This window comes from Taudactylus pleione, unplaced genomic scaffold (genome assembly GCF_031769625.1).
Source record: "Taudactylus pleione unplaced genomic scaffold, aTauple2 ptg000016l, whole genome shotgun sequence".
Classification (NCBI taxonomy): Eukaryota; Metazoa; Chordata; class Amphibia; order Anura; family Myobatrachidae; genus Taudactylus; species Taudactylus pleione.
This window is the reverse complement of record NW_028284418.1, coordinates 36,694,963-36,708,970: the sequence shown is the minus strand read 5'-3', so window position 1 is coordinate 36,708,970 and position 14,008 is coordinate 36,694,963. Positions and strand designations below refer to the sequence as shown.

The following is a 14,008-nucleotide window of genomic DNA, read 5'->3' as shown; positions in this document are numbered from 1 at the left end:
CTCTTGTCGGGATATCAGCGTGAGCATTTAGACCGGCAGTCAGCTTACTACATCCCCTATATAAAGAAACAGTTGAATCTATTTCCCCTTCATCCTAAGGACCTGGAAGCGACGTGAAGTGAGGGCGGAATTGTGGTTCCATGTCCATAATGGCCACCAAAAGTAGAAATTTGTCCCCTCGCGGCCTCGTCACGCTTCGGTCACGGCGGCTCGCTACAGGTTTATTTTCCCCATCTATGTCCACGTGGATAGTAAGGAATGATATTGGACAGTAACTGATGACATCAGGGTCCGGTCGGTGAAGGGCATCTAGATATTACCATAAAGAAACACCAGGTTTGATGTAGATGAGACACAAAAAGACAATTACAATATTTGACAAGTAGCTGCAAGCGCACATCCCGAGGTAACCGCTAGGGGTCACTGTGGCGTCCGATAGGAGTCTGCCGCCGCCGCCGCTCCTGCCAGTCAGCGCTCACCTCGCTGCTCCGGGCCGGACAGTTTGTCCCGATCGGTATTTTGTTGCTGAGAGGGAACTGCTGGGTACGTCGTCCGGGGATGGCGGAGGCCGGGGCACCTGCGGCCGAAGTGGAGGCTGAAAGAACCAGTGCCGGAGTGGCCGAGCTCCAGAGCCCCGGCTGGAGCGAGTCTCAGTTACGTTCATATCATTTCCAAACCCGTCAGATTCCCCGGTTACAGCACTCCGACCCCAGAGCAGAAGAGTTAATCGATAATGAGGTGAGGCTTCTGGTAATGGGGTAGCTCTGCTATGGGCACTTGGCTTATGTGATTGTGGTATTGGAAGTGCGGTAACTCATCAATACGGTGGGCACAGGACTGTGTTAAGGCACCGGGTGGAAAGAGAGGTGTGTAGAGGGAAGGTGGTCACAGGGCTGTAGGATGGAGTGTGAGCAGGTGGGCACAGGGAGGTAGGATGGAGTGGGAGCAGGTGGGCACAGGGCTGGAGGATGGAGTGGGAGCAGGTGGGCACAGGGCTGTAGGATGGAGTGGGAGCAGGTGGGCACAGGGCTGTAGGATGGAGTGGGAGCAGGTGGGCACAGGGCTGTAGGATGGAGTGGGAAGCAGGTGGGCACAGGGCTGTAGGATGGAGTGGGAAGCAGGTGGTCACAGGGCTGTAGGATGGAGTGGGAGCAGGTGGGCACAGGGATGTAGGATGGAGTGGGAGCAGGTGGGCACAGGGATGTAGGATGGAGTGTGAGCAGGTGGGCACAGGGATGGAGTGTGAGCAGGTGGGTACAGGGATGGATGGAGTGTGAGCAGGTGGGCACAGGGATGGAGGATGGAGTGTGAGCAGGTGGGCACAGGGATGGAGGATGGAGTGTGAGAAGGTGGGCACAGGGATGGAGGATGGAGTGTGAGAAGGTGGGCACAGGGATGGAGGATGGAGTGTGAGCAGGTGGACACAGGGATGGAGGATGGAGTGGGAGCAGGTGGGCACAGGGATGGAGGATGGAGTGTGAGCAGGTGGGCACAGGGCTGTAGGATGGAGTGGGAGCAGGTGGGCACAGAGCTGTAGGATGGAGTGGGAGCAATTAGCTCCACCTGTCTCAGTGAGTAATAAATACACATGTGCATCTGCCAGGTGACCTGGAAAACATGCACAGTTTGGGGTCCTGAGGACCGAGTTTGAGAAATTCTGAACTAGAAACATCTTAAATTCTAGGGGAAAAAAAAAAAACATTTAAAATTAAAACGGCTGCAAATGTGTATGTAGGACAAAATGAAGCCAAGGCTACCAATGCATTTCAGACATCAATTTTACTTACGGTACATAGATCAGGTATAGGGGTAGAAAAAAATAAATAGGTAAAGTTTAGAACATGGGGTACACTAACATAAAGCGAGGTACACACTACACAATGTCGTTGGATCCAGTGGATTGGACAACATATTGTCCACATTGGGCATTGTGTACCTGCTATGTCGCTAACGATGCGCGCTCCCACGCATCGTCAGCGACATTGCCCGTAGGACCTGCATGGAGCTGTCAGTATCAGCAAGTGTGTACACATTTGCTGATGCCGGGACTCGCCGCAGATGACATTGTGCTGGGTACACATCGTTAAGTGTGTACCCAGGTTAACGCACACAAACTCTTAATATAACCTAACATAAGTAAACCTTTACAATATGTGTGTATGTATGTATATGTGGTTGGTTTTTACCCCATGTTCTGAATCCACTGGTATTTTTATTGTAAGCAGGTATGTCTGCCGCATTTAGAAGCATTTGGAGTCTTCTTATAAGCTCGCTAGTAAAAATACAAGTAATCACTATGTAGATATGTTTGCATAGTTTGTGTTTTTACTCATGTTAAAAACTTTTTGAGAACATCAATGGGTATATGACCTAAATGATCACATGAGTCTAGTGAGTGCTAAGGCAGTGCTTTTCCCCACTGATTTGAAACTTCACATTTTATGGTCCTTAGGGTCAGGAGATAAAATAGGTATTCATGTGGAGTTACACAGCCATTTGTGGTTGTTTCCCTACATTTGTGGTCCATAGATTACCGATGAGTAGCGCTCTCTTAAGTCTGTCCTGACAGTGCTGTTACCAGTGTTATCCGATAATTACGGTTTTGTAGTCGGTTCTCTTACAAAGAATGCAGGGCAGTAGCCACAGGTCACTGTACAGTGTGAGAAGAACAAAGCTGTAGAAATGGACTGTAATATTTACAAAGAACTTTTAGAGAGTTTGTATCTATTTTCTGAATGGTATTTTTATATGTTGCTGAGTGCAGCAAACTTCCAGCTTACCTTTTGTGTTAAACACTGAAATATCTTTATATAGCTCAATAACTAGCCCTTCCCCTGCCTCTAACAACGTAGACAGAATCTATATACAAATGGAAAGAATGCATTAACATGGGTATTTATTGCTTTATTGTACATAACAACAGTAATGTAGGAAGTTGAAGAACTTTACAGCTGTTTAAAATGTGAATGTTTTAATTTTAAAGAAAAAATATACGGTAAGCCAAGGCTGGACAAAGTTCTCCAAAAGTTAAGAGTTCTGTCCAAAGTTTGACTTTTTTTGTTTTTAATTTTTTTTAATAGGTTTTGTGAAATATAACAAGAACAAAGCCAATAGAAAATAACAGTATTATGAAAAAGTGAGAAACCGTTACAAATAGTGTAACCAACAAGGGATAAAAAATAAAACATTATTATTTGAGAAGTATAGATAATTCCAAGCAGACATGAAAATCACCAACAGTAAAAATGAGGGTAAAATAATAGGTAAATAGGAGTCACGTGGCAAAAGGAGAATAGAGAGAGATTCAATTGTTGTTTGGGTGCCCGTTCATAATGAGCGCCCAACAAAACTATTCAATTGTTGCTATGATCGGCGCGAGTGACACCTGCGACCAGATTTCTGCTTGCAGCCTTCTGGGGTGGTGAACAGAAATCCACGAACAGTCTGGTTTTTGGGCAACCTAATCAGGGCTTTGTATGGGTTTATGTGGCTAAAACCAGTGCATTTGGGCGCAACAAGAGCGATAAGTCCGATCAATAAAGAAAATTAATTGCTCCATCTGGCACCCATTACTTATTGCTGCCAAAAAAACAATCTCCCCCCAATAGGATCAGGTGACTCAATTGGGAGGGTAAAAATCGGAGAAAGGCTTTAAAAGAACTAGGAGTTGCGGAAGTAACGGAGAAAATATAGGAGATGGTGAGGGGTAGGGTGAAAGCGAACCAAGGGTAGATAATGGTTTGGAAGTAGGTATCAGTTAGTCATTCAAGCCCAGGAAGAGTAGTGCTATTATGAGTACCAGGGGGACCAAACTAAATTAAACTTTTGCACTGTTTTGCGAATGCTAGCAACATATTCCATATTGGTAACAAACCAAATCATGTTCAACAATTCCTGATGAGAGGGAGGATCGGGTTTCTTCCATTTGTGAGCCATTTGGTATTTAGCAGCAAACGAAATATGTAAAACCAACCTATTGGTTTGTTTAGCTATCTGGCAGACTGGGGCATACAGTAACATGTGAAAGAGGGGGCGGAGAGATGTTAAGGATGTAACGAGTGACTGGACCAAGTTCCAGTATGGGACAATTTTCGGGTACTGCCACCAAACGTAGAAGAACATACCTTGTGTCCGCAGTGTCTCCAACACAGGTCAGAGGCGGTAGGAAAATGTTGGTGGAGGCATTCTGGAACAAAGTACCACCTGATGAGCACTTTATAAATCCCTTTAATGGCCACACTGATAGAGCACTTGGATACGTTGGAGCGTATAGTAGCCCTCATATCATCACTAAGAGGAGAGCCATTTTCCAAGTGAGTTCATGGCCAGGTAATGGTGTGTCCTCTAAAAACAGGATGGAAAGTTTAAGACTTTTAAAACCAAATTAAGTTGCAAGACAAGGTCAAGTCGTGACAACCGGCGTTCTCCGACTTAACTACTTCACGTTGGAGTAAACAGCACGGTGAATTGAATAGCCCCCTCTATGTACTTGAGTTAGTTTATACACCTGTCATGTTTTATGTACTGTAATAAAGTGTTCCCTCTAGCTCCGGCGTGAGGCAGGGCGCTGGAGCTAGAGAGGGCGCGCGCGCCGAAGGCGCGCGACCGAGAAGGGTGTGCGGTCATCGAAAAGGGGGTGTGTCTATAAGAAGCATCCCCTTTTCGTCACTCTTGGGGGCGTGCCCGGCACTTAAGGACACTCCGAGCAGCCCCCAAGCCCTGCAGACAGGGAGAATAGCCTGGCATCTATTCTCCGGCGGTGACCGGGTCACCGCACATTTCTTCACCCGCGGAACACTGCGACCCGCGGGTGAAGACGGTTCCCGCAGGCTGTTAGGGCAGGGCGCTTTTTGCCCTCCTTCTGGAGGGCAGGGCGCTTTTTGCCTTCCAGAAAGAGGGCAGGGCGTCGCGCCCCGCTAAAACAGCCTAGCGGGAACGCTAGTAATAGATTTAAATGTGTGCTGCACAGGGCTACAACAGAACATTGCGCTTAAGTGATTTGGCACCATAGACTAAACTTCCACCTTGCCCACCACCTGCTGTCACCCTTCCTCATTCAGAAGCCCGCCACTCTCATCCCCCTGTTGTAAATCAATCTCACCTCCACTGCATCAACCCTAATTATCCCCTCTCTTAACTATGTCCCTCTCTCCTGTGCCCTCTGGAACCCAGATCTGTCTATAATAAACTTGTCCCCATCCATGACAGCTTCATCTCCAACTCTCTGAATCGCCTAGCCATTACCAAATCCTGGATTTACCCATCTGACACCACTTCTTCTGCAGCTATCTCCTTTGGAGGCCTCACATTCTCTCACACATCCTGGCCTGGAGGTTGCCATGGTGGTGGTGGTGGTGGTGCTGGGGTCCATCTATTCTCTGGTCACTTCTACCAACTCTTACTTTCTGAACCCTCCATTTCATTCTTACCATTCGAGGCTCATGCTATTCGCCTCTCCCAACCTGTTCACCTTCGAGTAGCTGTTTTTTTTCGTTCCCATGGCCTTGGTTCCAAATTCCTTGATAACATTGCTTTCTGTCTCTTAATCTTCAATTGGATTCTCAAGACCCATTTCTTCCTCAAAGCTTTCTAGCGCTCATCCTAACCCACTAATCCATGCTCCTTCCTCACTATCTAGCCCATCTGTCACCCGATTGTCTGCCTCTCCCATTTAAAATGTAAGCTCTTACGAACAGAGCCCTCTTTCCTCACGTGCTTCTCCTTGTCTTACTTATACTTTCATTTACACACCCTGGCCTGGAGGTTGCCATGATGGTGGTGGTGCCACAATGGCACCTAACACTTGGTTGCTGAAACTCTCCCGCTATTTTAAGTGTTATGCAGCAATGTTTATAAACCATGTATTTGTCCTGCGTTGTTTGTACTGTTAATAACTGTTTTCTTGTGTGCTCATTTGTGTATGTACTTTGTAAGGTGCTGTGGAACCCTTGTGGCACCATATAAATAAAGGATAATAATAATGGACAGCAAGATGATTGCAGGGTCTCAAAAAAATAGGACAAGAGTTGTGTACACTGTTTAAAGAAGGGGAAAAAAGTGTGTGTGTGTGTATATATATATATATATATGTGTGTGTGTGTGTGTGTGTAAATTATATATGTGTCGAACAGAGGGTCCGGCACTCCTCCTAGAAGATAATACTGTGCTGCGTGCCTTCACAAAGCGGAATACAAACTAACAAGAGGTGCGGCACTGCAGACAAACTTCAATAGAGATGCATAGTGTCGTCAACGTTTCAATGTTTAATCTACATTTTCTTCAGGACATAAACCATAGTCAACATAGCTTACCTTTTGTTCACCTCAGTGCACACGTGTACTGTTGCGGGGCGGGACCGCACACCCGGCCGTCGGCGCACTCTATTGACGTCATCTCAGTCATATATACAAATTAGTTACAAATAGGTTGAGCGCTAAGGGGCCCTTTAACAGTTTTAGCATGGCCAAAGAGCAAAACTGTGGCAGGGCATGCTGGGATGTGTAGTTCTACAACAGCTTATTGCCCACCCCTAAATTAGATTGACTGCTAGTGTGTATAGCAACCTAACTGGGGACTACAGGAAATAGCCAAAATGCTGGTTTTGGAGGAGGGACAGCATGTACAGTCATCCTGCAACATACAGTAGAATTTATTAAAAAAATGAAACTGGATTAAAACAAAACATCAGTACATTTATATTCTGTTCCCAGTTAGTTTGATCAGGTTAGTGTTCATGCTAGATTAGGGGCAGAGCGCTGATGTTCTGGCTTCCGAAAAGGGGGGTGGCTAACCGGGGAGAGGGCATGCTTGTGCACGGCGTCTTTTCACCTGGCGGCATTCGGTAAAAGCAGGCTGCTCTAGCGGGCCTCCCATATAAGGGCAGGGGGCATTTGGCCACTTTAAAATGAAGCAAGTTAGTGGCACCTCACTAAAACAGTCTAACGAGAATGCTACAGTTATTTATATTGCATAGAATGACAGAGGCCTTTACTCATTGCTAAATGTTTGACTCACCGATTTTATGATCTTTGTTTCTACTCATTGGGGCATATTGAATTGGGGGCGAGAATAGCAAAAATCCCGCACCCTCTGAGTTTTCCTGCTGGTGCAGGATTTTTGCAATTCAATTAGGCGCGGGGTTTTTGATTTTTTTTTTTGCGCACCTCCAGAGCACGACCAATTTTTACTAAAATTCTAATTTTTAGGAAAAATGATCGTGAAATGCTCTGGGACCTCGGCGTCACCCCTCTTAATGACTAAGCAATTGGAAGTTTCCAATTGGCTTTATTAGTCAGTAATACTCACCTTCCGACGTGCTGTTTTATCCAGTGTCGGGACCCGGCCTCCTGCAGCAGCGGTGAGTATGCCAGTGTGTGTCCCCGTAATGGGTGAGGGGAGAACTACATCTTCCAGCAGCCCTTGTGCCTTTCTGGAGCCTCCCAGCAGCCCCCTCTCCAGTGAGAAGATGGAGGGGAGACCATGGGGAGCCACAGAGATCACCGGAGACCCCCGAGGCAGGTAAGTGTGTCATTTTTTATTTCATTTAATTGTTTACGTGGCGCAGGGTTTACAGCTTTGAAAACCCTGTGACCCCTTTTTTTTTTTTATTGTATACCGCGGGTATCTGGAGCGCACATACCTGCGTTAATCCAAAATTTAGCGCAAGGTTTTTTCCTCGCTAAACCTCGCGCCCAATTGAATATGCCCCATTGTGTGTGATTTCAGTTTAAAAGTAGCAACCAAACAAGTATGAATTTTATACATTTATTTACACTTTTTAATACATAGGTCCTGTCACCTACACACAATGAGAGAGCAGTTGTGTGAGCTGAACAAAGTCATGATGACTGACTGCTTTATAGCAAGCAATGCTAAGCCTACTGATGTAATCTCATATTCCTGCATTTCACCATTGATATTTATCTAGCTATCTATTTTGGGAAGTAGTTATTTAGTTGGCTTATTATTTAATACTATTATTATTAAGTTACTTGTATAGCACCAGTATATTCCATTGCGCTTTACAATTGGAACAAACAGTCATAAAACAATAGTAACAGACAGAGAGCCCTGCTCACAATCTTACAATCTATAGGGAATTAGGCGTTGATACACATGGAAGGGTGCTAACTATTGTATAATGGTCTAGCCAGATTGCAGTGGTTCTTGGTGGGCTGTTTGATCCAGTCACACACAAATGTTGGACAAGCGTCAGGAGGATGTGAAAGTGAAGGCGGAAATATGAGGACAGTATAGAGGGGATGGAATTGGTAGGATAGCTTATGGAGATTACGTAGGACTTCCTGGAATTTGATAAACTTGTCTGAAGAGGTCACTTTTCAGGTAATGCTTGAAGGTTAGGAGACTAGAGGACAGTCTTATACCCCTTTTCCACCTAAATTCCGGGTCTGACCCGGAGTTAGAACAAAGTTCCTATCCGGATCAGACCCGGAATTTTGCCGGCGCCGACTCGGGATATTCCCGAGTCAGTGCCGCTCACACCGCAGTCGGGTCTGCATAGACCCGGCTTTTGCGGAGTGAAAGTGGTCGTTTGGAGATGACGTCATCTCCAAGCACCACTGAAGCCGGGCCAATCGGCCGGCTAGCAGTGCACTCCAGGTCATCGTGACCCGGAGTGCGCTGTTCTCACAGCAGGATTTCACGGGCTACGCCCGTGTTAAACCCTGCTAGTTACCTGGGTTGGATTGCGGGGTCACTCGACCCGGCGATCCAACCCTCTCTCCTTTTACACCAGGGAGCTGCCCGGGTTAACCCTTCAAAAACCCAGGTTTTAGCTCCGGTGTAAAAGGGGTATTATTGTGCATGGGAGAGCTTTCCGCAGAGTGGGTCTAGACCGAAAAAAGTCCTGTAACTCTGAATGGGAGCAGGTACTGTTGTGGATGAGACTCATATCTTGTCAAAAGAGGAAAGGTCAGGTTGGGAGATATTTTGACATAAGCAAAGCGATGTATGTTGGTGTAGTTTGGTTAATAGCCTTATGTGTACTTAAAGGATTTTAGATCGACAGGGACTGACAGAGTGGAGCAGCAGACGATGAATGTTTAGAGAGAAAGATTAGCCTCACAGCTGCATTCGAAATGGATTGTAGTGGTGAGAGTGTTTTGGGGAAGCCCAGTACAGAGACTATTGCAATAATCAATGCGTGCATGAATTAGGGTTTTTGTCTTGTTTACGATATGGTCGTATTTTGGATATGTTTTATAAATGTATGTAACATGATTTGAAGACAGATTGAATTGGGAAACAAAGGACAGTTCAGAGTCATGGATGACACCTAGGCAGCGAGGTTGTGGGTTAGTGTTGATTGTCAAGTTTTCAACAGTGATAGAGATATCAGGTTTGTAACTATTGGCTGGTGGAAATAATAATTTCATTCCGTTTTGGAAATATTAACTTTGAGATGAATGAGATGACATACAAAATGAAATGGCAGAAAGACATTCCGTAACGTGGACCAGATGGTGACTAATCTGGAGAGGATAGGTAGATTTGATTATCAGCCGCATACAGATGATACTGAAATTTAAAGGAGCTGGTAAGTTGAAGGTATGCATTGCTTTACTTGCAGTATTGAATAGACAAATGGTTCTCAAACTCGGTCCTCAGGACCCCACACAGGTCACGTTTTCCAGGTCACTCAGCAGATGCACAGCTATATTCATTACTCACACATTTTGAAAGATCCACAGGTGAAGCTAATTATTTCACTTGTGATTGTGAGGAGAGGTGGAAAACATGCACTGTGTGGGGTCCTGAGGACCGAGTTTGAGAACTTGTGGAATAGACCCTTCGAATTGTCTTTACTGGTGTCTCGAGCTGAATTACATCTACAAAAATTGAGTATTTCTGTAACAATTGATAGTGTATAATATAGTTTTTAGTGTGCATTGATCGCTCTGAGCAAAAAAATGTGGGTCACAGGGGCCCCTCACTTTAAAAAATTGGGGTCCTAATTCACTATTTTTGAGTCCCATCACAATTTTTGCTTTTGAGCTCCGCATATGCCTCCCCACATAGCACCAGACCACCCCATATGCCCTTCACATAAACCATGGCAAGTCACACTCATATTTTCAGTACTGATAATGCTTATAAATATGAGGAGTGTGCAATAAGTTTCCAGATGCACAAAAAGTATTATATTTACAAACAAAGTGAACAGAGGAGTTTATGCAAAGTTGCATGCGCTCAAACCACTTGGTGAAGCAGCTGGACCAGTCCGAAGCAGGTATGTCTTTTGTGATTTTGTTCAAATTTGGTATATGGAGGGGAAATATGTAGTCTTAAATTCAAAATATTATTTAAATATGTCATGCCATTTTCAAAATATGGCTATGTAAAGTTTTAAAAAAATCTGTCAAAAACGCACACCCAGCGTACAGGTTGAGTCTCCCATATCCAAAATGCTCGGGACCAAGGGTATTTTGGATATCGGAATATTCCGTATTTTGGAATATTTGTATACCATATTGAAATGTAAAAATCTAAACGGAATGCATTTATGATTCATATACACCTTATACATACAGCCTGAAAGTTATTTTATACAAAATTTTCAATAATTTTGTGGCTCAAACAAATTTTGTGTACATACATGAAATTAATTTGTTTCATATACACAAAGCCTATAGGTAATTTTCTACTTTATTTTTAATAATTTTGTGCCTTAAACAAAGTTTGTGTACATTGATCCATCAAAAAGCAAATGTTTCACTATCTCAGTCATGCTGAAAATCTTCTGTATTTCGGAATATTCCGTATTTCGGAATATATGGATATGGGAGACTCATCCTGTATTTTCAAATCACCATAGCAGCTCTCCTAATTAAGATAGAGAGGTGGGAGTGTTGTCATTTTTTTGTATGATCCGAACCCACCCGAATTTTGAGATCTGGGGCAAGAACCGAACGTGCATACGGTTCCCCCGCCGGTCCCGGATCTCAAACTGAGGCAAAACCATAGAGATGAGCTTTCGTCTCTATGTATATAAGGGACCACGCAGCGGCTGCCATTTCACTCCTGCTGTGGAGACTGAACAGGGAGGGTGGGTAGTGTAGGGCTGGGAGAGGTAGTACTACTTACCTGTGCTTGTGCTGTGCTGTCTGCTGTGTCCATCTGGGCTGGTGCACTGCTGATCCATCTGGTGCTGTCTGCTGTGTCCATCTGGGCTGGTGCTGTTGCCGATTCATCTGGGCTGGTGCTATGCTGTCTGCTGCGTCCATCTGGGCCCAAGTTGTGGACCCGAAAAAATAAAAAATATATTGTCTTTTTTAATTTTTTTTTCTGTGTGCGTGTTAGGCTTAGCCGTACAAGATACAGCAACGCAACAAAGTGCTGCCCGACTCCAGTCTCCATCAATCTGTGCTCTGGGCCCAAGTTCTGGACCCGAAAAAAAAAAATAAAATACTGTCTTTTGTATAGTTTTTGTCTGTGTTCACACGTCTGCACGTGTGTGAATTTTGTAACCGCACCTTGGCTACAGTATTGGTGCTTGTGACACTGCTTCAAGACCGCAGAAAATATGGAGAGCTGTCACATGACAGGAGAGCAAGGCCAAGAACCACATGTAGCTGCCTCCAGCAGTCATCATGATAATGCAAGGCAGTCAACTTTCTTGTCCTCTATGAAGGCCCATGCCCCAGGGCTTAAGTCACGCCATGGATATGGTAAAGCTACTTTTACTGTAGTAAAGAAAAAAAAAAATCGAAAGGCAAGTTGCCTTTAGATAAACAAAAAATTGGCAATATACCATTCACTATACTGCTGGTTCTGATAGCCCTTCTGCTTGTAGTAGTAGTGGTGGTACCACCATTAAAAAATTGAAAGTTGTCAAGAAGAATAATACTGCTCCGGAAAAACCAACTGTGTGCCCTGAGAAATCGAAATTGCAAATCCCTGAGGAGAGTGCAAGTGTGTCCGCGGTTGCCATGTGTGAGCCAGACCTAAATACTAGTGTACTGGAGGATCCTCCAAGTTCCAAAATTTGTGTGCCCTCTGTAAATGTGGGGAAGGGCAGTCAACATCTTGCAGACGTAGTCAGTGAGGGTGCTTCTGTGGAATTGCACATGGAGGAGGAGGATATTTTGGTAGTTGAAGGCGCTAAGGATGATGAGGATGTTGATGATTAAGATGTTGATGCCGAGGATGTCCTTGGTGTAAGTAAGGCAACAGCTGTTGCCCATGGCTTCAAAAAGCCAAAACCCATTGTCATGCCGGGGCATTAGACAAAAAATCCACTTCTCACGTGTGGAATTATTTCCACCCCAATCCGGACAACAGTTATCAAGCCATATGTAACCATTGCCAAGGAAGAGTGAGTAGGGGGAGGGACCTAAACCACCTAGGAACCTCCTTTTTACATCACTTGGAGCGCATTCATCAAATATCTAAGTGTATGTCGCCAAGTTCCAAAACTCAAAACGTAGCAAGTCCAGTGTCACCTACCTGCTCCCTCTCTGTGAGATCCAAGCGCCTTCGATCTCCAACACCTGCATCATCAACATCCTCATTCGTCATCGGGAGCAGTCCTGCTGCATCCAATGTTGTTATTCGAAGCATGATTGACTCCTGTCCTATCTGTGATTCCTCAGAAGGATCCTTGCTGTTGCTGTGAGTGGATCTTCATCCCAGAAGGGGACCAGGAGGAGGACTACTTGTAGTGTATCCTCCAAAAAACAATTAACTGTCAAACAATCGTTTGCAAGGGCAAACAAGTATGACAGCAATCACCCAGTTGCACAGCAGATTACTGACACCATAACAGCTATGCTGGTATTAGATGTGCATCCAGTATCTGCCATTACTGCAGTGGGCTTTCAACAGTTAATTGAGGTCCTGTGTCCTCGCTACCAGATCCCTTCTAGATTTCACTTTGCTAGAACAGCAATTCCAAGTCTTTACGAGGGCATTAAAAAAAACTTTATTAATGTCCTCAGAAATGCCATTGTACCCACTGTCCACTTGACCACTGATATGTGGACAAGTGGGACAGGGCAAATTAAGGATTACATGACTGACAGCCCACTGGGTAGGTGTATTGCCTACAAAAGCAGCATCAACATCTACCAAAAGACAGCTGATACAGAGACAGGCTACTCTTTGTATAACTGGTTTCACTAAGAGGCATACCGCTGAAAACCTCTTAGAAAAACTCAGGGAAATCATTGCTAAATGGCTTACCCCACTTGAACTCTCCTCGGGATTTGTGATTTCGGACAGTGCCACCAATATTGTGAGAGCATTACATGTGGGCGAATTCCAACACGTCCCATGTTTTGCTCACACAATTAATTTGGTGGTGCAACATTTAAAAAAAAAAATGACAGGGGAGTGCAGGAGATGCCAGTGTTCTCCCCAGAAATTTTTTCCCGCCTGGTGGGGGCCTTCCCAATTATGCGCACTGGGAAAAGGGGCATCTCTCTTACCAATCCAGCCAGACAGGTCTCAGGCTGCTCCCCCACTGGCTCTCAGTCAAAAGTGGCCATTATGCAGTGCCCCCTGTATTTGTGCCCTTTATACAGTGCCCCCTGTAGTTTTCCCCTTTATACACTGCCTCCTGTAGTTTAGCTTTGCCCTTATGCAGTGCCCCCAGGCTGAAGTAGTTCCCCCAGACTGGTCCCTTATGTAGTGCCCCCAGGCTTAAATAGTGCCCTCAGACTGGCCCCTTATGAAGTACCCCCAGGCTTAAAAGGTGTCCTTTATGCAGTGCCCCCAGTAGCAGCCCCCTTTTATACAGATAACACATACTCACAAAAGGAAAAAAAAATAGACAACTTACCTGATCCCCGCTCCAGCCGACGACCGCTGCTGTCCGCTGCTCCCGGCCCGCTCTGCACTATGAGAGAGACGTCATGATGTCTCTCCCATCAACCGCTGCGGGCGGAGCCTGAGTGGGAGCTCATGAGTGAGCTCTAGCCGGCTCCCTCCGTGGCCGCAGCAGCGAGTTTGTATGACTCTCATTGGCTGACTGCACTGCTATGACAAACAC

The 14,008-nt window shown here is 45.3% G+C and overlaps 1 protein-coding gene across 2 annotated transcripts in view; it reads left to right on the top strand.

Annotated features, from left to right (window-relative positions):
• Positions 1–446: 446 nt before the first annotated feature.
• The window catches only part of HIF1AN (hypoxia inducible factor 1 subunit alpha inhibitor), a 52,719-nt gene continuing 39,157 nt past the window's right edge, over positions 447–14,008 (top strand). Inside the window, exon 1 of one of the 2 annotated variants that reach the window (XM_088475640.1) lies at positions 447–738. In XM_088475640.1, coding sequence (XP_088331766.1) covers positions 559–738 — 180 coding nt within the window. In that variant the 5' untranslated portion in view covers positions 447–558. The remainder of the gene's footprint in view (positions 739–14,008) is intronic. The other variant, XM_088475641.1, reaches the window with a different exon arrangement.